This window comes from Neopelma chrysocephalum, unplaced genomic scaffold, assembly GCF_003984885.1.
Source record: "Neopelma chrysocephalum unplaced genomic scaffold, ASM398488v2 Primary Assembly neopelma1_62, whole genome shotgun sequence".
NCBI lineage: Eukaryota > Metazoa > Chordata > Aves > Passeriformes > Pipridae > Neopelma > Neopelma chrysocephalum.
The window spans coordinates 2,975,265-2,996,552 of NW_020897719.1; the positions used below are offsets into that span (position 1 = coordinate 2,975,265).

Consider the following 21,288-nt stretch of genomic DNA (forward strand, 5'->3'; position numbering starts at 1 on the left):
ATGAAAACTCTCTACTTTTGTTTTGTATTCTATTCAAAGAAAACAGTGTTAAAGTAGAGACAGTAAACTTCTACTTTTCTGTAGGCTTTTTAACTTCCATTCTGTTCTTCAGAGTGCTAATAAATGTGCTGGAGATTTCTATCCTTGCTTCTCTGTTAATTCTTCTTATGAACCATCATGACAGAAGAGTGTTAAAAGTACAAATTCAGTGTGTTGTCTGCATTATTACAATGTTTGTGTAAGAGACATTGATTTCAGTGATCCTCACCTACCAAGCTTATTTCTCTCATGCTCTGGTCCTGGTTTCACTCACTCATTTTTCCTCATCTGGAGGATTTGAAAGTGGAGTATGTACAGCCATGAATTCTCCAAAGTATTGGAGCATATTCAGGTAGGCCCTATAAAGTATAAGTGGTTGACTAAATAAAACTAAACAGTTGGCACAAAGAGCTGCCTTGCATTAAGTTTCTAGCAGCTGTTATTAGATGATCTGTTCTTAGACTTTGATGTTCTGTTGTTAGAGTAGTCATTGCCTTTGTGCAAGTACAAGGTCTGGATTATTGATGGAGTACACTACTGCACATGTGTATTTTTCTGAGGGTAAGGAAAGTTTACCTGTATGATAACTGGAATTCTTAAAGTGTATTCTTTCTGATCTGAATTCCTTCTGTCCTAAAGGATATAGGAAGGAAAGAGCTTATGTGGCAACAATCTCCGCAGTGATGTGCAGTGCAGATTAATGAACTAAACATTAATGAACTAAACATACATTGTGTTCAAAGAAACACAACCTAAAAAACCAACAATAGCAATGGAAAAAACCTTATTGTTCAAGTGTATCCAAGGTGATATATACACAGACAGTGCATCTGAGAAGTGATGTACAGAAAAACTGTATTAATCAAATTCTTTCAGTGCAATAGTCTGTATGAGTGTTTTTTAGTTTGACTTCAGTTCTTCCAGTAGTGCCAATGTGTCAATACAGTGACATGGAACTTGTCAACACTTTATGGCAGTTTTGAATTGGAACTTAAGAGCTAGCCAACTATGTGATGTAGGTAGAGAGAAGAGAGCTGTTTAGACTTATAACTACATAGTCTGCTGGCGAGGTGTTAAGACAGTAACCTATTCTTATACACTCTGTATCTTTACTATCCATGAATGATATTCTGCTCCCTCCCAGAAAAAAAAACTCTTGTCAGAAATAGGGCTTTCCTAAAGCATAACTACAAAACCTTTAAATGTACTTGCTTTTTAAAAGTAGACTGGAAAAAAGTTATCTCGAGGTTTTTGCATGCTTCTTGAAAACAGTGCATTTTTTAATGTCTTCTTCCCTTTCTTTCATCAAAATGTGGAGAGGTGCTTGTCACTACATGTGGTGTAGTGGTCTCCCTTTTCACTGAAGTTGGAATTGTGGGCATTTTACTTTTTTTGTGAGATAGAGTGAAATATACAGACATTCCTTTTACAGTTAAACCTCACCTTTAAGCCTGAATTTAGTTATGAGAATCTGGTATTGTTTGTGTTGTTCAACAGGTTAACTAATAAAAAAGCAGTAAGAGTGCAGAATCATATTACTTTTTGGATCAGCTTTTCAATACAGTAGTTGATGAACACTTTATTGTGGGCCACTTGAAGAAGAAAAAAAAATTAGGGGGAGGATTTACTGCAGCAACTTGAATTCCATACTTGCATCTTGTTACCTCATAACATGGAGCTTGATGAAATGGGCATATCTGCCAAAGTTATTTTATGTTACTGAAAATTCCCAGCTGGAATATAGTAACTGCTTTTGCCTTCTTTACTTTGCTCGAATGCTGTTTGAAGTGATGCAGTTAAAGTAAGGGACAATTACTCCTTGAGTTTAGAGATCACAGTTTTGTTATGCTGAAGCAGTTACAGGAATATTGAAATTAAGTTATGCCTGTGGAGCTAAAGGAAGATTTTTTTTTTCTAGAAGGCCATAAAAACCAAATAAAATACTTTGAAATTATTTTTTTGAAAACTTAGGAACAAACACACACATGCTCATGGATAGCTTTTCAGGGCTTGCAGATTTTTGTGAACGTTTAAATATTTTATCTAGTGAATTCTCCAGATATCACAGGATAGATGAAATCACTACGGAGTGATCAGTTTTAACATGAAAACTGAGTAGTTTCATAGAGAGAGTAAACAGTTAAAGACATTTTGAAGTGTGCTGAGCTACTATTTTTCCAAGAAAAGAACTGTTGGTAAGAAAAGCAAAGCAAGTCACAAATACCAGCTGTGAGGTTCTAAAGATATTGTTGATTACATTACATTAAATGTTCTGATTTTTAAAGCTATGCACGAAGCTGTGGTTCTTCTGAGATTGTGACACATTTCACATCTTTTCTCCCTTGTGCATAATAAAAGTGATAGTTGCTCCTTGGACTAGTTCCATCTCAGTGGTTTTTTTATTGTTTTAAATGTTTTCCCCAAAAAGGACAGTCTACATTCAGTGTTACTTAGGATACTACCTAAAGAGGAGAAGCCTCAGAAGAGAGGAATTGCTAACTTGCCTTTTATGAAGAAGGCTCAACACCTTTGTTACCGAACCAGGTTCTCAAAAAAGATGAGAGATGAGTAAAAGGCCACCACTCCTCATAATTGCTTCTTGTAATAAATGTAGTTAACTTTCTTTACCTTTACTCCTGTCTGTGGCAATACAAATCCGTCTTGCTGTTGGGAAAATGGAACAGGGAAGTTTGGTTTGGTTTTTTTCCATTTAAAAGGCTGGTTTTTATTTGTTAGCAGACAGGTGAGAGCTAATGCATGTTTAGACAGAAGAAATCTTTAGTTTTCCGTGGGGTACCCGACAATTGTACTCTGCTGAGGAGCCTGAGGGTGCACATGCAAGTGTCCTGAGTTTACTAGAATTTCTTTGTGATAATGTTGCGAACTTACAGATAATGCTAAGGCTATAAAAAGCAATTGAGTAGGAGTGGAAAGAGCGTGTGATGTTTCTGAATATATCTGAACCTAATGGTAGGTTTTGACTCTTCCAAAATGTCTCCTCACTTTCCACTACTGTATATAACTGTATTTAGTTGTTAAACATTTGTCCAGAAAAACTGAACATTGAACATTTTTCTGGTGGAGCAAAAACACTTGTTATTTGGATTGCTGCTAGTAACACTTAGTATTCTGTGATGCTTCATTGCAATGAATAAACCTAAATTACTGTGTCTTAAACTTGGGAACACAACTTGACATTCATGTGTAAATTCATTGTAGAAAGAGATTGTATTCTTGGATAAACTTTTCAGCTGAGGTAAATCCTGAAATGAGCATGAAAATGGCTAAGCAAATTAACTTCCTCCTACCTTTTTTTTGCAGGCTAGTATATCTAAAAATCAAAGTATGTACCTTGAAGTTTGCAGCTGATTCAGCAGCTACGGTGCATTGCATGTTATCAAATATCCCAGCTGAACAATACTGCACTGCTATGTTACTGTGAGTTAGGTTTCCCTTGACTACAGGACAAAAACTGTCTTCATGATCTTGAGTCCTTAGGGAAGTGTCTTAATAACCCAATATGCTTTTCTTAGCCAGGGCCATGATATTGCAAAGAGCAATGGTATTCCCCAAAAAGGAAGGCGCTTAGTTAGCATAAAATGTCAGAGCATCTAAAGGATAGGTAATGGCTTTGACTTATGTTCTTGTTCAACAACTTGTTCATGAAACTACTCCTGGAGTCTTTTTTTGGTTTGTGTGATGTTTTGTTTTGTTTTGTTTTTTTAAATCAGTCTAATTTGGTTCTGTCTACTTCATTTGAAATCAGAAGCTCAGAAACTTCCTGACTGCTTGATGTTTGGGGGCTAGTAGGTGAAAAAGAAGTTGAGCACTGTTTGAAATTGAGAAAAGAATAGAATTAACTGGAAAATTAGAAGCCCTGATGAAATGACAAGACTGCAGTTCACCACTGAATTTCAGGGCAGAGTTCCTGTACAGGTTTCTCACAGCTGCTTGTGCAATTCTAATACTTCATCTTGCTTGCATAAATAAAAATGCTGAATAGCTCTCTGAAGTGCAGATATGTGCCTCTTAAGGGCATACAATTCATATAGTGGTTCTTGTTCAGCGAGTGAATTGGGGCTGGAGGCTGGCTGTGTGTTTTGGGTTTTTTTCTTTGTTTTAGAAGTGTTTTGAACTGAGCCTCTGAAGGCCAGTGGAATTAAGGGGGGTAATAAATAAAAAGGTGTAATAATGACAACAAAAACCAACAAAGAACCACCCCCCCACCAAACACGTCTGGAATTAAAATGAATAAACAGTTCTCTCACAGGAAAAAATCATACCCAATATGGATTTTTCTGAAAGCTGATTCCCTACGTGATCCAGTTGGGTGGAGCTTCAGTTGAAGCTTCCCTATTCCACGGTTAATAATGTTTTATTGTTTTCTGTGTTTGTGTGTTATCTGATGTAGTGTGGCCTCAATAAAAGCGCATTTAGGTGATAAGGGAAAAACAATAAATCTCTGTTTCCATCAAACTGTAGGGTAAAATAGCCTTCAGTTCCCTTTTCTTGCAAAATTATTTGTAAAACTGTAGTTGTGTTACACGTTGGGATCTGTTGTCTTCTCTGACTGCAAAAAAAGAGATACGGTATGGTCAAATAGATAAGCAAGATGAGGGAAGGTGTTGCCCTGTTTGCTTTTAACCTTACCAGTTTTGTGTTTTGGGGGATACACAACCCAACACACTTTCAGTTGAAAATAAAATTAAGAAAATAAACTTAAGAACAGTAAGAAACGAAGTCATGCTTTTCAATGTGTTATCAACATTAATCTTATATTGAATCCAAAGCACTGTAGCAGCTACAAATTAAAAATTTATTCTGTCCCAGCCAAAATCAGGACACGTATTGGTATAAAATTGGTTACCTAAAAAGCATTAAAAAATGAAAAAATGTAGGTAGCTTGATGTAAAATACTTTCCTTTTTTTGAACACAACTTCTCGTTACATTCTTGTTTCCTTTAGATTTTTCCCCAAGGAGCAAGCTACTTATATGAAACAAAATACTGAGTGTATGGATTAAATGTTCAAATGCATTCTTACTGTGAACAAGTTATGATTTTATGTGCTTCTGTAAGCCACTATAATAGCAAATATAAGTATAGAAAAGTAAGACTTCTCTTAGTTACAAATTTTGTAATTACAAAAATAATTTTTCAGACACAGGCTTCATGTCCTATCGATCGCAGACCATTTCAAGCAGTGTGCAGGCTGGATGCATTAGACAAACAGATAAAGGTACGTTCTGGACTTATTTTCTGAAACAACTTCAGTTATAGGAGCATCAGAGTTATGCTGAAGCCTTTTATTCATATGTCTTGTGTTAAATAGGCTTTCATAACAAAATAATTGTTGTTTTAATGCTTCTGTTACATATTTGAAGCTAGGGATTATTCTTAACTATTTTTTCAAAGCAAGTGTTTACAGTAGTAATAACAATCATAAAGCTGCTGTTGCTACTTTCTAGTACCTTTGAGCCTTCCTGATATGTCCAAGAATAAAAGTTTAGTAATTGGTCTCAAAGTGTTTTTTAAACTAGGTTTTGTAAGCAAATGCTATATCAATTATTGTGCAATACTGCCTTCTTTTTTAGCTGAGGTGAATCTTCTATGTTCACAGCCTCCAGTTCCCAGACAAAATCACATGAAGGCAAGAGGAATCAATTAATGCTGAGCCTTGTTTGACCTAAATATCTGAATTTTTTTCAGCTTTCAATTCTTCTGAATAAAACTGATATGAAGAGTAGTTCATCAAGTAGCAAAATAAAACTTCTAATAGATGATCTTGAAAATATATATATAAAGATGCTGCTAATTCTGTGTACAATTTTGCAATTTTGTGGTGAAATTATGGTTATAAGTAGTTCATAAGCTGCTGGTTTTGCATTTTGTGATGTTTAGAAAACAGGCTCCTGCTACCCATTTCTTGTGCTTCTCGAGGTCCAGGTAGTCACCTGTAAAGGCACCATCCTGGCAATCACAATCAGATGCTTCCTTCTCATAGAAAACCATGTTTGAATATTTTATCTTTGTTTCTAAAGAATCAAGGAAGCAGCTGAAATAGGGTAAACTGAAGTTTACATTTGGAAGAGTGCAAAGGCTGTATCAAAACATAGTTTGAAAGGTTCTCTGTTTGTAGAACTGCAGTTTAAACAGGTGAGCAGAGAAGAAAGGTCCTGCTCTGAAAAAGAGCCAGCAGAGCAATAGGGGTAGATGGAATGTGTACCCAGAAATGCAGACACAGTGGTCAGCATCAGCAGCAGCGCTATCAGGACGTTGGCAGCTTTCCCTTTGTGATATTCAGAATTAGAATGCTAGTAACTTAAGGAGTTGCGTAAAAAGCCAAGTTTTGGGAATGAGGAAATACCAAGTATCTAGTGGAAACAATTGCAGTGTAGCCACTGAAGGAACTTCATAGTATGAAATAAAAATTGTATTGCTTTCTTAGAATTTTTAAGGTGTGGAACTCCAATATTGTATAAAATCCAGAAGTTATTTTACTCTAGAGGAGAATTCGATGTGTTTTAATTATGAGAAAGCTGTGAAGTTGAGTGGTAGTTCAGCATTTTCCCTGTGTCTTCTGAGCAATGAACTTAGTTTAAAAAACTTAGCTTACGGATTCTCATTGAAAGATAGTGAATAGCTTTGGGACGCTTGCCATGGTAGTCTGAATGGATTTTTTTGGTTTTGTGAAATTAGTATGTGTCTCCAGGCATTGGCAATAATGTATCAAGATGTAGGGGTTTTTCCATTTCATGAAAAACAAATGAAAAAAAGAGTCTCCAAACTGTGAAATCAAAATAGTAAGATTTGAAATGGTTTCTAGTCCTTCTGTTTGAGCTTATTTTCTGTGTAGACTGGAAGAGTCTTTGAGTGAATTTAAAGCCCATGTATAGTGAGATTTTAGATTGGATTGACTTTATTTTACAATACAGGTTCAGGTTAAAAAACAGCAAAGGAGGAAGGAAGAAGAAGAAGAAACCTGTGCCTGCAATAAGGAAACTTATAGCCATATGAAGATGAGAAGTTTTGTGAGGTTGGTCATCCATGTAGTTTCAAGAATTTGAATTGGAATATTCAAAATGTATAAAATAACCTGGTTTAAAATATACAGCCTCAAAATTTTTTAAAATTAGTTTTATTTTAAAATAGCTTAATTTTCATCAGTGGTAGTTGAGCTTTACTTTTATCATAGCTATAATTCCCACCTGAATACTTCAAATAGCAAGCAACAAGTAAAGGGCAATGTATTTCTTGCATTGAGCTCTGTGAAAGTTGCATTTTTCAAGCAATTCTGACAAATTTCATATTTATTTGAAATAATATTTTATGGCTAGATCACATTTTAACATTATAAGTATTTTTCTTTGTTTATTTAAACAAATATCGCTTTTTCTTTCATGTTATCATAAGCCTTGCTAGTATTCCTCTACAACTGTAAAACAGTTGTAATCAAGAACTAATTTTATTCTAGTGGGTTTGAGAGGGAACAGTGGAAATAACATTTCTGTTCTGAGAATCTTATCACATTTGTGAGAATCTTATCACATTTGCTGCATTGTATAAGGGGAAGCTCAGGATTATACAGCTGAATTTCACTAAATAGTGCTAATCTAATGTCAGTCTTTATTGGAATGGATGAAATATACAATGTTCTCGAGATTTAATGTGAAGCAGACTTCGCTACAGAAAAGAAAATAAATAAAATTCACCATTATGAATCATCATTGATTTTGGTATTCTTAAAAGTATTTAGGGAAGCAGGTTATAACGTCTTTCACATGTTGCCATGAAATCAAGCAAAATTGAGCATTCAGATTTAATACACGATATTAACTTTTGTGTAAATAGGGTTGTTTTTTTTCTATCTGTAAGATTTTTGAAGCACTGTAGCTTTTCATATATGGAAGATGATATTCATCATGCAAGTTCAGGTTTTAATAGCAGTTAGAACTTGGTTTATGTGCACAAAATAAAAATTTCATAAAATAGGAGCAGATTTTGTTTGGGTGTTTGAAGTGTTAGCTTAAATATGCCCAGAAATAACTTTTGTAATATCTTATGTTGATTCTGCAGAAGAACTGTATGTCCAAACAGAGGGCTATTAGCAGCAAAATTAAGCAAAGTTGTGAAGAAAAAATACAGTAAGTTGGTGTTTGTCTTCCATTTGCTAGAATTGCTGTGTTTTATTAAGGAACTCTAGAATTTCTTTTCTTGATGCACCAATTTAATTTTTTTTAATTGCTTACATTTGTATATAAAACCCAAGTACCTAGTAATAGAAGCGTGCAACTTTTAGAACAGAATTGCTGTATGTGAAACTCATGTTCTTATTTTACTGGAAAACTGCCTCTTCAATTTCAGTCACAAGTGAAATGGATTTAGTTTCAGCCTCAAGTCATTTTCTGCATCAAGCAGTTGGGAACAGCTAATGACTAGGCTTTATTCACAGGAAGCTTTTTGGTGAGAGTTCAGACACGAGCAGCACTTAGCTGTATTTTGGAGCTGCCATTTTGAGGGGCTTACTTAATAGGTACTGTTTGCTAAGTCTGTTCTTAACTTAGGAAAGTAAGCAAATATCTCAAGAGGAAAAAACTGCTTGATATCTAAAAATCTATTGTGAAGGTGTGTGCATTTTCATATTACTCAGTTTATATGTAAACATTGTAAATGTACTTGAGATATACATTTTCATTAACCTCCCATTGCATTAATGATTTTAACAAACAATCAAGAGCTAATATTCTAAAGTTAAGATCAAAATTTTGTTCCTTATTCCACACAGGTAATATTTTGTATGACAGACGAAACAAGAAAGCTTTGTCTGGGAAGATAAATAAGGTTAGTTCTGATAATGAAACATTTGTAAACGCCTTCTTTCATTAAAGCATTTTTAAGACTACCTTTCTGCTTATTTTTAAGGTTAACTTCTATAATTTGTTAATTTCAGTATGATTCAAACTTCGTTATTTTGTCTCTTTTTGTCTTGAAGTAATTAGAAAATAGTGTTAGGTTATATGAGCTTATTTCTCATATTAAATTTAGGTTTGTGGTGATAAATATTTTCATTTAGAGTAGGATGTTACATTGTAAGATCCTGAACCCTGTTTTTATCTATCTTCATCAAAGGAAGATGATTTCAGCTACAAGCTGTCAGCCAAACACCACTGTATGAAGGTTTTCATTATTTACATGAAAATACATAGATGTAATTAACTAAGTAATTTGTTATGTGAATAAGACATGGACATTATCGTTTGCATCAAGTTGGGGTTTTTTTAATGTGAGATTACTGACAAGAGTGTTTGTCTTTCCAGGTTTCTTGTTTAGTTCATAAATTTTAGCCTATAAACACAGGATCACAAGATGTTAAAGTTATAAGGAGCTCTAAAGGCTCTCATTTCATTTCTACCATCCCTCCTTTCAAAAATACTTTGTATATCTGGGACACAAGTTTTTGATCAGGCTTTCTTATTCATAGTTGTACCAGTATATGTATTTGCATGAAATAGTTTTAGGCCATAAATTTAATTCTGAAGTGTAAATGCCATCATTCTCTATCATTCTGTCTTACATGAAGTCTGAAAATTTGGAGGAAAAACTGTGTTTGGGTCCCTGCTTTGCCTATTGCCTTGCTTCATGCAGTGTAGGGGCTGAGTTGTCACTTTTATTTGGTGCTTATTACACCATAGTTCTCAGGGATATCTTTAGGTCCAGTTTTCCCCTTCTAAGTCAGATATTTAGAAATTTTGGTTCTCTTACCATGTAAACTTAAAGGTACCTTTTAGAGGGTTTGAACTGGAAAGATAGGGCTTAATGGTAGATCAGCCTCTAATTTAACTTCATGGTTTAAATATGAATGCTTTCATATGTAGTTTCACTGATTTGTTGTGAAGTATTTAATAGCATTAATATCTCAAATGGTACTTTGCTGCAAAAAAAAAAGTGCATAAACAAAAGGAGAACCATTAAAATCCTTCAGGAGGAGGTACAGGGCTCAATTATCCAAGAAATATGCAAAATTTAAAAGAATTTAAAAGAAAGCTCTGATGTACAAACAACTACTTCATAAGGTTTGTAGAACATCTGGATAGCTTTTTTAGATGGAGGGAGAAATGTTAATGTTCCAAATTCATAGTATTCTTGAAATAAAACTTAAACCCAACAGTTTTTTAGGCAAAACTTAAAATTTGCACATTGATGAAATAGGGCATGTTCTCAGCAAAAGCAACTCTCTGTGCCAGTTTGATGCAGCATATGGATAATGACTGCATGTTGAGACACATATTTATATATATCCAATTATGAAGTTAATTTTCATTCAGTAAAAAGAAAAATAATGGCAAGAGTCTAAGTTCCTGTTTTAAAATACCAGTCATAGTGAGTGAACAGGAATGTTTTAGTCAGATTTGAGGTGGCATGAACCCTTTGGGTGCTGTGGCAGAAATGGGTCAGTGTAGTTAAGTGTTTCACTCTGGTAGTCTGAGAAAAGTATCTGGAGGATTGTTGTTCATTTGTTGTTGGGGTTTGATTTTTGTTTTTTCCCCTGCAGCCAGCCCAGTACACAGCAACAGAGTTGACTGCACACATGCAAAAGGCAATGTGCCAGCACACAGCAGACAAAGTGGGTTCTGAGTGTTGTACCTCTGTGGGAGGGCCCATTAAACAGACAAACCAGTCAATCTTCAATTTTGTAATTCTACCTGAAGGCAAAGGAGAATCCCAACTACCCATGTTAGGTTTTCTTGTTAGTTGAAACAAAACATTGGGTGAACTGCTGTGTAGGTCTCAAGGTGCTAACGCTGTACTTACTGTGGTGCATTAGGTAGCAGAAATGGGAATTGTGCAGTAGTAAAGATCAGGCTCATTTATTCGTAACTTCTGTATGGAGCATTAAAGATTTTGCTTGGAAAGCCTATATAAAATATAAAGTTTATCTGCAAAGAGCAGGTGTTGAAAATTTAGAGGCTGAATAGAGAAAATTTGTTTGCTGTAACTGCAAATCTCCGCATATAACTATGGACTTATTATGTTGCCTGCTTTTTATGAGCTAAAGTCTTACTGACATAATTTAATTTCAGTGCATCTTCATGTATTTAATGTTAATTATTTTATTTTGGATGTCTTTAATTCATAATTTATTTCTTTTGTAGCCCAGAAGACAGACCTGCTGGAATGAGTGCATCAGAACTAATTTCTTCAGCACACTTCTGGCCAGTGATAGCAGTGAAGAATCCTTTTTTAGCTGTAGGAATGACTGGTTAGTGTGTACTAGTGCTTCATATAAATTGATGGGTTACTGTGTTGTGGATTCCTTAGTTCCTTCTGTTCCTACCTGTATATACTGCCTTGAAATATTATGAAGATTGGCAGGGCTTATATTCATTAATGAAGAGCAGTTAAAGGATAAACACAAATATTTTAAAATGAGTACTGTTAACGGCACACTCCAATTTCTCTCATGTATTCAGCATCAGAAGCACACATTTAAATATTTCAGTCTTTTTGATTTAATAGGAGTTTTGGTTTTAGTTTATATTTAAATTCCTTGCTGAATTGAAGCCTTGGATAGGGAAGGCTTAGCCTTGTTATTACAGTAGCAGTTATCAAAACAATTAACAGTGAATATCCTGGTTTGTATCAGAAACCGTCTCCTTTATTGTTGTTTCTTGATTCCAAGAGGAATTCTTTAAAATGATTTTAAATACTTTAAAATCCATGAAGCAATTTTGCATTAAGCAAAATACTTAATACTTAATTAAGCCTAATACTTATATGCATGGAAGAAAAAGAGCAGTCTGAAGAATATTATTTGGATAATATGGACTAACAAAAAAAAAATACTATGTCTATATGTTTTTGGCAGTTGGTAAAAGACAAAAACTTTTTGCCATGCATGCAACAGAATTAATTGTCAAGGATGCAAAGTTTCTCCGTCTTTCAACTGCCTGAAGACACATTTCATCTCCTGTTTTTCATTCCATCTGCTTCATTTATTTAGGACTTCTTTTATGTTTACTGTGACTGTGTTTTTCCTCTAAGCAATAACCATGTGTAGTTTAATCATGCCTGTGGAAAGTTCTAATACAGTTAAATTTAAAAAGTCATTGATAGAACCAATTACTGAAATACAAAATCATCATAGTACAAAGTTACTTTTTGTAACTTTTTGTATGAAATTTGTCTTTCAGTGCAGAACTCACAGAAGTCAATACAGGGATCAGACAGAAGAGACAAGAACTGGAATTGTCCTGTTCATCTGTGATTGCTAGAGTTGAAAGGTGAGTGTTTTGGATTCATAGTGCAAAGGATCTTAATACTTCAAATTTAGAGTTTGATTAATTTAAATTGCTTTTTAGATAGAACATAATTTTCATAAAACTAAACAGTGTTTGTTAAATTTTTGTGTATTTACCAGTTAGTATTTTTAGGTCAATAGATTGTTTTCTGCATGTCTTAATACTTTTTTTGGTACTCATAACAAGCATAGTAACTCCACTGATTTGCGCATCTTAATATGTCACTTTTTCACGTAACTGTGAGTTTGAATATATTTTCTATTTAGAAGTTAATGTTCAATGTGCTTTTTACATTATTTCTAATCAGACTGTGTTTGCTTTAACATCAATCTGATTCTGATTCCGTACACTACCCTGGACCCTCCTTTCATGGGTTGGTTCTGTCACGTCTTTCTGTATAACAAATGCATCTAGACAGAGCTAACAGGAGTTCTGTCAAGTGAAACAGAGAATATAAAATAATTTTTTTTTGTCAGAAAGCAGATGTATGTTAAAACATGCCCTAAGGGTTTTTTCATGAATATGAAGCAGAAGCATGAAAATAACTGATTTTAAAATAACACAGTAAGAAGTTGGTTCTGTCTATGATTTAATTTCACTACGTATCTCTTTAGTTTTTTTGGCATAAAAATAAAGGCTAAAGACAAAATAGCAAGTAAAGAGGTTTTTTAATTATAATTAAAGATTTAAATAATAAATTTAAATATTTTACATGTACTTTTTCATTAGGGAAAGTTTCATTCCAACTCAGTGATGACTTAAAAATTGTAGATCTATAACTAAACTGATTTCGCCCAAGGTTTGCTGAGGGAGTCTGAATAAGTATGTATTTATTTTGTTTGTATTAAAAAAAATTGTCATACGAACTGTTTTTCATTTTTCTGCACAGAAGGCTACCATTCTGCTGAAGTACTAAATCAGCGTTCAGAAATTCATTTCCAGTGGTATAACCTACTGCTTTGGAGTAGACTATTACTGTTCTATCTGGCTTTGAAGGTTTTGAAGGTTTTGTTCACTGTCAGCTTTACGTTTCATTCCAACTGTGATAAAGTTGGAAGTAGCCTGGTTGCCCAATGTTTTGATTTTGTGCATTGTTTCTAAAACTTCCTGCAAACAACTAAAACAATTAATGTTACTGCTTTTACTTTTCCAGAGTTCCTTTAATGTTGTATGGAGCTGAAGCCGAGACCTTTCTTCTCACTTCTACTGCAGTGGCAGAGACAATTCTTCCAACGAATATCAGGCCTTTGGAAAACTTTGGTAAACTTTTTTTTTGTAAGTTTTATTTATAGCTCATGTGGAGTATCGTTAAAATATGATTCTCAGAAATTAAACAGAGCATATAGTTACACTTAATGGGGGAAAAAAATCTGTTCTGGTGCAGTTTGGTACTGTTTTGAAACCAGCTAGTTCATTGCTGAAATTGGAGCACAGAACATGAACCATCCACCCCAAAACTGGTGTAACTTCTTCACAGAGTAGAAGATTAAAATAATAAGTATGTAACTTAAATCCATTTCTAATTTCAACACTTTATTTTCTTTTGTGCTCTTCTTTCTTTTCCCATTGTTCAAGGATAAATCTCATTTTCATGCGTTATGAATGGCTTGATATTTTCAGTGATATATAGTGCAGTGTGAGGAACAAACCATTTCCTGACAGAGAGGAACATTAGTTAGGAAACAGCAAAGCGTATGGATCTATTTCAGTATGTCTACAAGCTCTACAAGGCAAAAGCTTGCAGAAGTACTAGAGCTCCGAGATCTGTCTGGAAAGTAGCAGAAGACAAAACATGGAAGGAGCTGCCTTCCTCCAGTTACTTTTAACAGCCTCTCTCTCCATACTGAGTAAGAACGTAGTTCCTCTTCCAACAGTCTGCAGAAGTTCAAAGAAGTGGAAGCAATGGAGAGCTATTTTTTAAGGCTAGAGTTAATACCTTCTTTGAATTGGGAATTACACTGCTTTCACTGGACTAGTAGGCAAAGACATAGGACAGATTTGGGTCCCTTGGCTTACAAAAATTGTGCGGAAGTAAATTGCTGGAAGGACTTAAGTGGAAAAGTTGCTTTATTCATTCATATTTTTCATTCTTTTTAAAGGTATGTATTTCACCTCCACATTTCCCAGTGAAAAATGGATAGGTTACTTCCTCGGACCTCTGATGTTTGGCAGTGCAATGTAACTGATCCTTAACCAGTTTGCACCTAGTAGTATACTTCTTGTATACTTTCCTTCACCTTTCTACTCATATAGTCAGGCTTTTTTGTTAGAATGCACCAAAAGTATTAAAAATTTATATTTAGAACAGAATTTTCTCAGTTGTCGTGGTTAGAACCTTGATATTTGTACTGTGGACAAAGATTGAATTTTAAGATTCAATCTTAAAACGTTGCAGTAGTTGACTCTAGAGTTTTACATCATATTCAGGTTTGACTTTAAGACTTCCTACAGATTAAGGAGCATGCAGAAACTAAGAGTCTTAAAATTTCCTAGTGAAACTAGGGGATGGTGGATATGAAGATGTCTCTTGAGGTTTTGGTCACATTCTGTTGAGTGAATGTTATTTCCCCTTTCAGTTTTTATATAGCATCTGAGTAAAAGACTGACATGGCAAGGAGAAACCTAACCTAAATACTGTTAGAGATGCATGGCAAATATATATATATAAAGGAGAAGGGAGCAAAGCCTTCTCTTACAGGAATTATGAGAGATGAAGGAACTGGGACACTGACTTTCTGAAAAGATGGAGAACAGGAGAATGAAGGAAATAGATGCTTACAAAAAAAAGATGCAGAGTGGTTCTTGTGCTTCTTACTAAATTATGCCTGAAAGATCACAGCATAAGCATTTTATTTTTTTTCATGCTCCCCTCATCTCTTGGTCACACCTAAAGTGTACAGTTTTGCATCAGAGTAATAGTTGACAGTTGCTTCCAGGGTTGTACAAGGAGGCATTCAAATATCGATGATGGTCGTGTAACTGTACTGCCTGAATCATCCCTGCAGCTGCTGCAGTTTTTGTCGTTTCTTACCATCAAATAGTCTTTTTCATGAATTTGACCTGAAAATTCATTAGTGAATGTATGAATACCATTATGATTTAGGCTGACAAAATGCAGTTCTTCTGTGTGATTAAAAAATTTCCCGTAGTAAGTGAGCTGAAAGACCTTGTGTTTGGTCCGAGTCCAAAGCTTATGAAGCTTGTCTGTTAAAATTTAACAAGTGGTAAGGAATGCTAAAAAGGCAGTTGTGCTTCTCAAGTAGACTTGGAAAGTGCTAGAAAAATAACTTGCCTTTTAGTTCTCAGGATTCCCACATTCTGTTTATATTCCATTGGGCTTTTTTTATTATTGAAGACAATTTCTTCCCCCTTGAAGAAAAGCATCACAGATATTAAAAATTTGTAATGACATGTAACATCTGACTTGGTTTCCTGGCTATTATAATAGGTTTGAAGACGTGGTTAGTCTGAGACAGCCACCTGTCGCTGAGTAAGTGCTGGTTAACCACTGTGAAGTCACTTTGTCACAAAATGATTGGTGAGACTGTTACGGTAGATACCTGAAATAGTGTCGGTCACCTGAAATTCCTTTGGAAGTTCTTTACCATCATGTTATTGTCTTTTAAGTACATGGTACCTTCTATGCAATTGATGCTGTTGGTTTTCATTATCTTAAAGTGGTAATTTGATCACCAGACATGGTAAAACCAAATTCACTGTTATTGGGCTTTTTTTCCCACGTTATTGTGTGTTTGCTAGGAAGGTCAGAGGATATGATTATATTCCTGTGCTCTTTTAAAGGCTAGCAAGGTGGTTGTGGAGTTCATTTTCTGAAGTTATTGTCTGCATTTAATACAGTGATACATTTTTTTATTCTGCTAATAAAGTAGCAAGTGGCAGAAAGAAGCTTTTTTGCTGTTACTTACTTTTCTTATTCCTATCTTTTATATAATCTGTTGATGAATACACCAACAAATATTTTAGTGCAGCAAAAGCATGGGAAATAATGTTATAAAGACAGAATCACATGTTTATGATGTGATAAATTCATTGCAAAATCCATACTAATTAATCTTTCTTAGCAAGTTTCCACTATTTGCATATGAAATTGAAACTGTAAAAATAATTCATTTAAACACCACATTCTTGATGCTTCCTGAAATCTACAGAAACTATGAAACAAATTAATGGACATATCAAGAAATTAATTTAGTTCTGAAGTATTACATTCAAATATAATTACTTATTTTTCATTAATCTTTAATTCCTGAGCTGTCCACCATAAGCTTTCATAGGTATCAACAGTATGGTCTTTTCCTTTGCAGTGAATATAACCATTGGCTTCTCTACAAAGATTTTTGTCAAATTGTAAATGGCATGAAATAAATGAATGCAGTATCAACAGTGCTAAATCACTAGGCATGATTTAGTCATTCTTGGTACAGCTTTAGTTTTTTTGGTGCACTGTAGGCTGCCTCAAAACTTGCATGCCTTATGCAGTTCCTTAGGTGCTGCAGGCACTTTAGGTGCCTTGTGGCAGAGTTTAAGTCTAGTTTCCCATATAACTCGTGAATAAGTTTGCACTGTGTGAAATTGGATTTTGTAGAGGGATGTGCTGTCCTTGATGCTTCTGATCAACTGCTTCTCATGTGATCATCCACTGATAGCTGTGGAAAAACGTCCCTTTCTGTGGTATTGACCTTCACTGCCAACAGGCTTGTGTTACAGAGTGACAGGAACTGCCATATGCTAATAATGTTGTGTGGTTAATTCATTACTTTTCTAACAAATTATATGCTATTTTTTAGCAGCAATATCTATAACAGTTTCACTGTGAATGCCATTACTGCCCATGTAGTCGGCACTGCTCCTGAAACCTGTATTTAGTTGCCTGAAGTGTCACTTTGTTCTTGTTTCTGTTCTTTAAAACAATCAGAGTGCATTTAAAAAAAAACCCAAAGGCTGTGGCAGTATTTCATACTAAATCTTAAACTGTATTATTTTGAGGATATCTGTTAATCTGCAGAAGACCCTTTTATGTTCTTAACTTTGTTTGGAAAAATGGTTATTATCAAACTTTAATGCGTTCTGCTTTTATTAGAATCTTTAGGCAAAGGATATGCTGTTGCTTGTACCCAAGAAGGAGAAGAGAAAAAGGAAACTTCTGGTTCATCTGGCACGAGAGGAAGTAGGAGGAAATCGGTTAATACTACTCCTACAAGAAGGTCTGCACGAAACACCAAAAACGAGACTCTGAGTCAATCTCGGATCTCACCTCGATCAAGCAGTTCTGCTTGCAGCGCCCCTGACGGCAATAACCCATCCCTGAATAAAACTCATTCAGAACCAGAGAAGGCTCCTCCAAAACGCAAGTCTAAAAGAGCAGTTAAACAACAAACATCTGCGGTGAAAAAGAAACTGAGAAGTTCTGCACGTTTTGAAAAATCGCCCAGTGGCTCTGTGGAAGATGATGATGTTGCTGAGTCTGAAGCAGTTCTAACAGTAGATAAAGACCATCAGTCAGATATTGAAAGCAGCAATGCAAGCCTTGCACAGAAGAATAATGGGGAGACAGAATCTGCTAATGGATTGGAAAGCTGTAGTGAACATGCAGAAATTGAGGAAACTACAGGAGAATGCAACCAAGATGAAGATAATTCAGGCAATGTGGATTTAAGTTTTTCTGTCCAAGAACCTCCAATACTAACTTTAGGAGGTGAAAATCAGGAATCTGAAGTAAAAGGTATTACTGAAAGAAAAGTAGGTCTTACTGATCAAGACGTTTGTGAAAATTCTCTTGAACGAACAGAAACAGTAGCTAGTCCCAAAGATGACATATGTGACCATACAACTTTTGAAAAAGTAAATCAGGCATCATGTAGTCCTCAAAATGAATCAATGGAAAATGTAGAAACTTCGACAACAGTAGATCAACCCATAGCTAGTCAAGAAAATGAATCGTTGGAACATCTAGAACCTTTGGGAAAAGATCAGTCGTCAGAGAGCCCCAGAAGAGAATTGTCTGATCATCCCAAAGTCATGGAAATAGCTAATTCTGAGACTGAACTCAACCCAGTAGTAGACTGTTCAAGTCTGAAGACTCTTCAAGATGAAGAACCAGATATGCTAATACACAGTATTTCTGTGAACAGTACATCAGAGCAATCCTTAAAAGAGAATGCCATTTCAGAAAGTGAAGAGGGTGGAACTTCAGAATCACCCCAGGTAAACGCTGAACATAAACATTTTGGTGAAGATAACAATGAAATGATAGCAATGGATTGTGACTCATTTTGCAGTGACCAGAATGAACCTCAGATTGAGCAGTTACCAGCAGCTGAAAGTACAGAGCAAGGAGAAGTGAATTCCTTACAGTGTGATGTGGGAAACTGTGCATCAGTTTCTGATGAAAAAGATGAAGCTATTCCTCAAGAAAGAGAGTGCCAACCAGAACTCAAAAAAGAGAAAAAGACTCGAACTAGAAGATCTAGGTTTCATTCTCCATCGACAACTTGGTCTCCTAGGAGAGAGGGCAGGAAATCTCAATCACCATCCCCTAAAAGGGATATGAACAGAGACAGGAGCTCACGATCACCCAAGAAGGAAACTGTGAGGGAGGGAAGGAGGTCCTTATCTTATTCTCCAAGGAGAGAAACACTCAGAGATGAGAAAAAAACACCATCTCGATCTCCCAAAAGGGAAACTGTCAGGGAAAGCAGAAGATCATCATCTCGGTCAAGAACTAAGGATTCGTCTCCAAGGCAAAAATCTAGGTCTCGAAGCAGTGATAGAGATTGTCAAAGAAGAGACCATGACAGAGAAAGAAGAAATAGAAGGTGGTCTAGGTCACGGTCTAGGTCAAGATCACGATCTAGGACAAGAAGTAAAGGTTCTTCATTCTCTAGAAATGAGAGGGAAAGTCATTCACCTCGATGGAAAGAGAGATGGACAAATGACAGCTGGAGGAGTCCCAGAAGAAATGATCGATACAGGAGAGATGATCAAGAGAAACAGAATGAAAATCTTAAAAGAGAGAAGGACAGTACAGAAAAAAGCAATGATGTTCAGTGTTCTTCAGACAAGCAGAAGAATGATTGTCCAGACTGGGTAATGGAAAGAATAAACTCTGGTCCTGAAGTCAGGAACAGAGAGAGAGAGAAACCATATTGGGAAGACAGCAGGCATGATAATGCAGGACAATCTTGGAATAAAAACTTTGGTTCAGGTTGGATTCCAAATCGAGGGAGAGGTCAGCGTGGACGAGGTGGGCGTGGGCGAGGTGGTTTCATGTATGGAGACCAGAGTGAAAATCACTGGCAAAACAGGAAACCTCTCTCAGGGAACTCAGATGGTCCTGGGAATGAAGCTTCAAGGTTCTCAGAACATCAGCCCTACAAGCGTAAGAATGAACAAGATTATTCGTTCGATACGCCTGCTGACAGATCTGGGTGGACATCTGCATCCAGCTGGGCTGTAAGAAAGACTTTACCTGCTGATGTGCAGAATTATTATTTGAGAAGGGGACGCAATTCATCAAGCCCACAGTCTGGATGGGGAATGAGACAAGAAGAGGAGACACCTGAACAAGGTATTAATGGTTTTGAAGTGTAGTAACTTAGTCACAGCTGCAGTAGCTGAGCCAAGTCCTAGTCACATGGTCCTGTCTCGAGCTGATTAGTTTTTCAAAACTATTTGGGGTGAATCCATAGTCTTTTTGCAATATGGAGGGGTTAAGGTGTAGAGTTTGAGGATTTCTTGTGTTTTGATGGCTTCTTGATTTTTCTTAAAGTCTGGGTTTAAGGACTTCGCATCTGAAGAGTGCTGCTCAAGTAAATGGATTTGGCTGAAGAGAAAGCATTTTCTCTTCATGGTTACTTTTAGCATCTACACAACTTTTAAAAAGGATAATTATTTCCAAGAAGACTTGAATTTGCCTGTGCAAACCCACACAACAGATTTTAGAGATGACAAATCTCTGTGTTGATGTTTATCTTGCTCCTTGATAAGCATGGTCCTCTGTAAATGCTTAAAAAAATCTAGGGAAATTTATAAATGCAAACCCAGTTCTTTTACTCTACTGCAGCAGTAAAATTCCTCTAAAACTTCAGTAGAAATCTAAAGGTTTCAAGGTTTTTTATGTCTAAAAGGTACCTGCCATGACAGAAATAAACTTTTGATAGGAAGTGAGTTAACTGTAGATGAGATGGATTTTGAATAGCTAAGAAGTTATCCACAGATTATTAATGCCCTGATACATTAATAATCTTTAAAGACAGATGTGAATTGAATTTAAAAACTATAAAATCAGTTTCTGAAGACAACCACACTTGCACTTTCCCTTGTTTTGCCTTTCATTTTTGTCCATTTTTATCCCACATGCCAGCAGTTTTCTCCCTCAGAGACAACTGCATCTGTGGCTTAGTTTTGAGGCAATGTTGTCAACCTTCAGTCTGCTGCAGGGAAAACTTATCAAACCTGTAATTGAAAGCATTTTGTGATTTACAGACTTTTTCATATAGTTCAGGAACAATCATGCTGTTATTTGCTTTTGAAACCTGAATTCAGCTGAGAATAGTTAACAGTCTTTCATAACTGGATAAGACAGGCTGGGTTGGCATCATGACATGGTTCTGAATGACCTGGTCCTCCTGAGCAACCTGCTTTTGCTGACCCTGCTTGAGCAGGGAATTGGGCGATCTTAATAGGTCCCTTCCAACTTCAGTGATTCTGTTATCCCATGATCTTTAAAAATGAGGATTTGGGCGTGTCCTGTGAATTAGATGACAGGGTTCCTCAAGGAAGGGATTCTCAGGAAGGATGTCTGAATTATAGCCCACCAATCATTTCTCCAAACTAATTTCTTGACTTCTGGAAGGCCTGATGCTTGTATCTGGATTTTAACTTTTTGACTTGTATTGAAGAGAGAATGGGATACTAAAGTAATTTATTTA

At 35.7% G+C, this 21,288-nt stretch overlaps 1 protein-coding gene across 4 annotated transcripts in view; it reads left to right on the top strand.

Annotated features, from left to right (window-relative positions):
- SCAF11 (SR-related CTD associated factor 11) overlaps positions 1-21,288 on the top strand; it is a 50,395-nt gene that overhangs the window by 21,811 nt on the left and 7,296 nt on the right. For 3 of the 4 annotated variants that reach the window (XM_027682175.1, XM_027682177.1, XM_027682179.1), the window contains exons 4-12: positions 5,200-5,277; positions 6,974-7,074; positions 8,115-8,182; positions 8,824-8,879; positions 10,591-10,662; positions 11,192-11,298; positions 12,230-12,319; positions 13,491-13,597; positions 17,439-19,925. In XM_027682175.1, coding sequence (XP_027537976.1) covers positions 5,200-5,277; positions 6,974-7,074; positions 8,115-8,182; positions 8,824-8,879; positions 10,591-10,662; positions 11,192-11,298; positions 12,230-12,319; positions 13,491-13,597; positions 17,439-19,925 — 3,166 coding nt within the window. The remainder of the gene's footprint in view (positions 1-5,199; positions 5,278-6,973; positions 7,075-8,114; positions 8,183-8,823; positions 8,880-10,590; positions 10,663-11,191; positions 11,299-12,229; positions 12,320-13,490; positions 13,598-17,438; positions 19,926-21,288) is intronic. The other variant, XM_027682178.1, reaches the window with a different exon arrangement.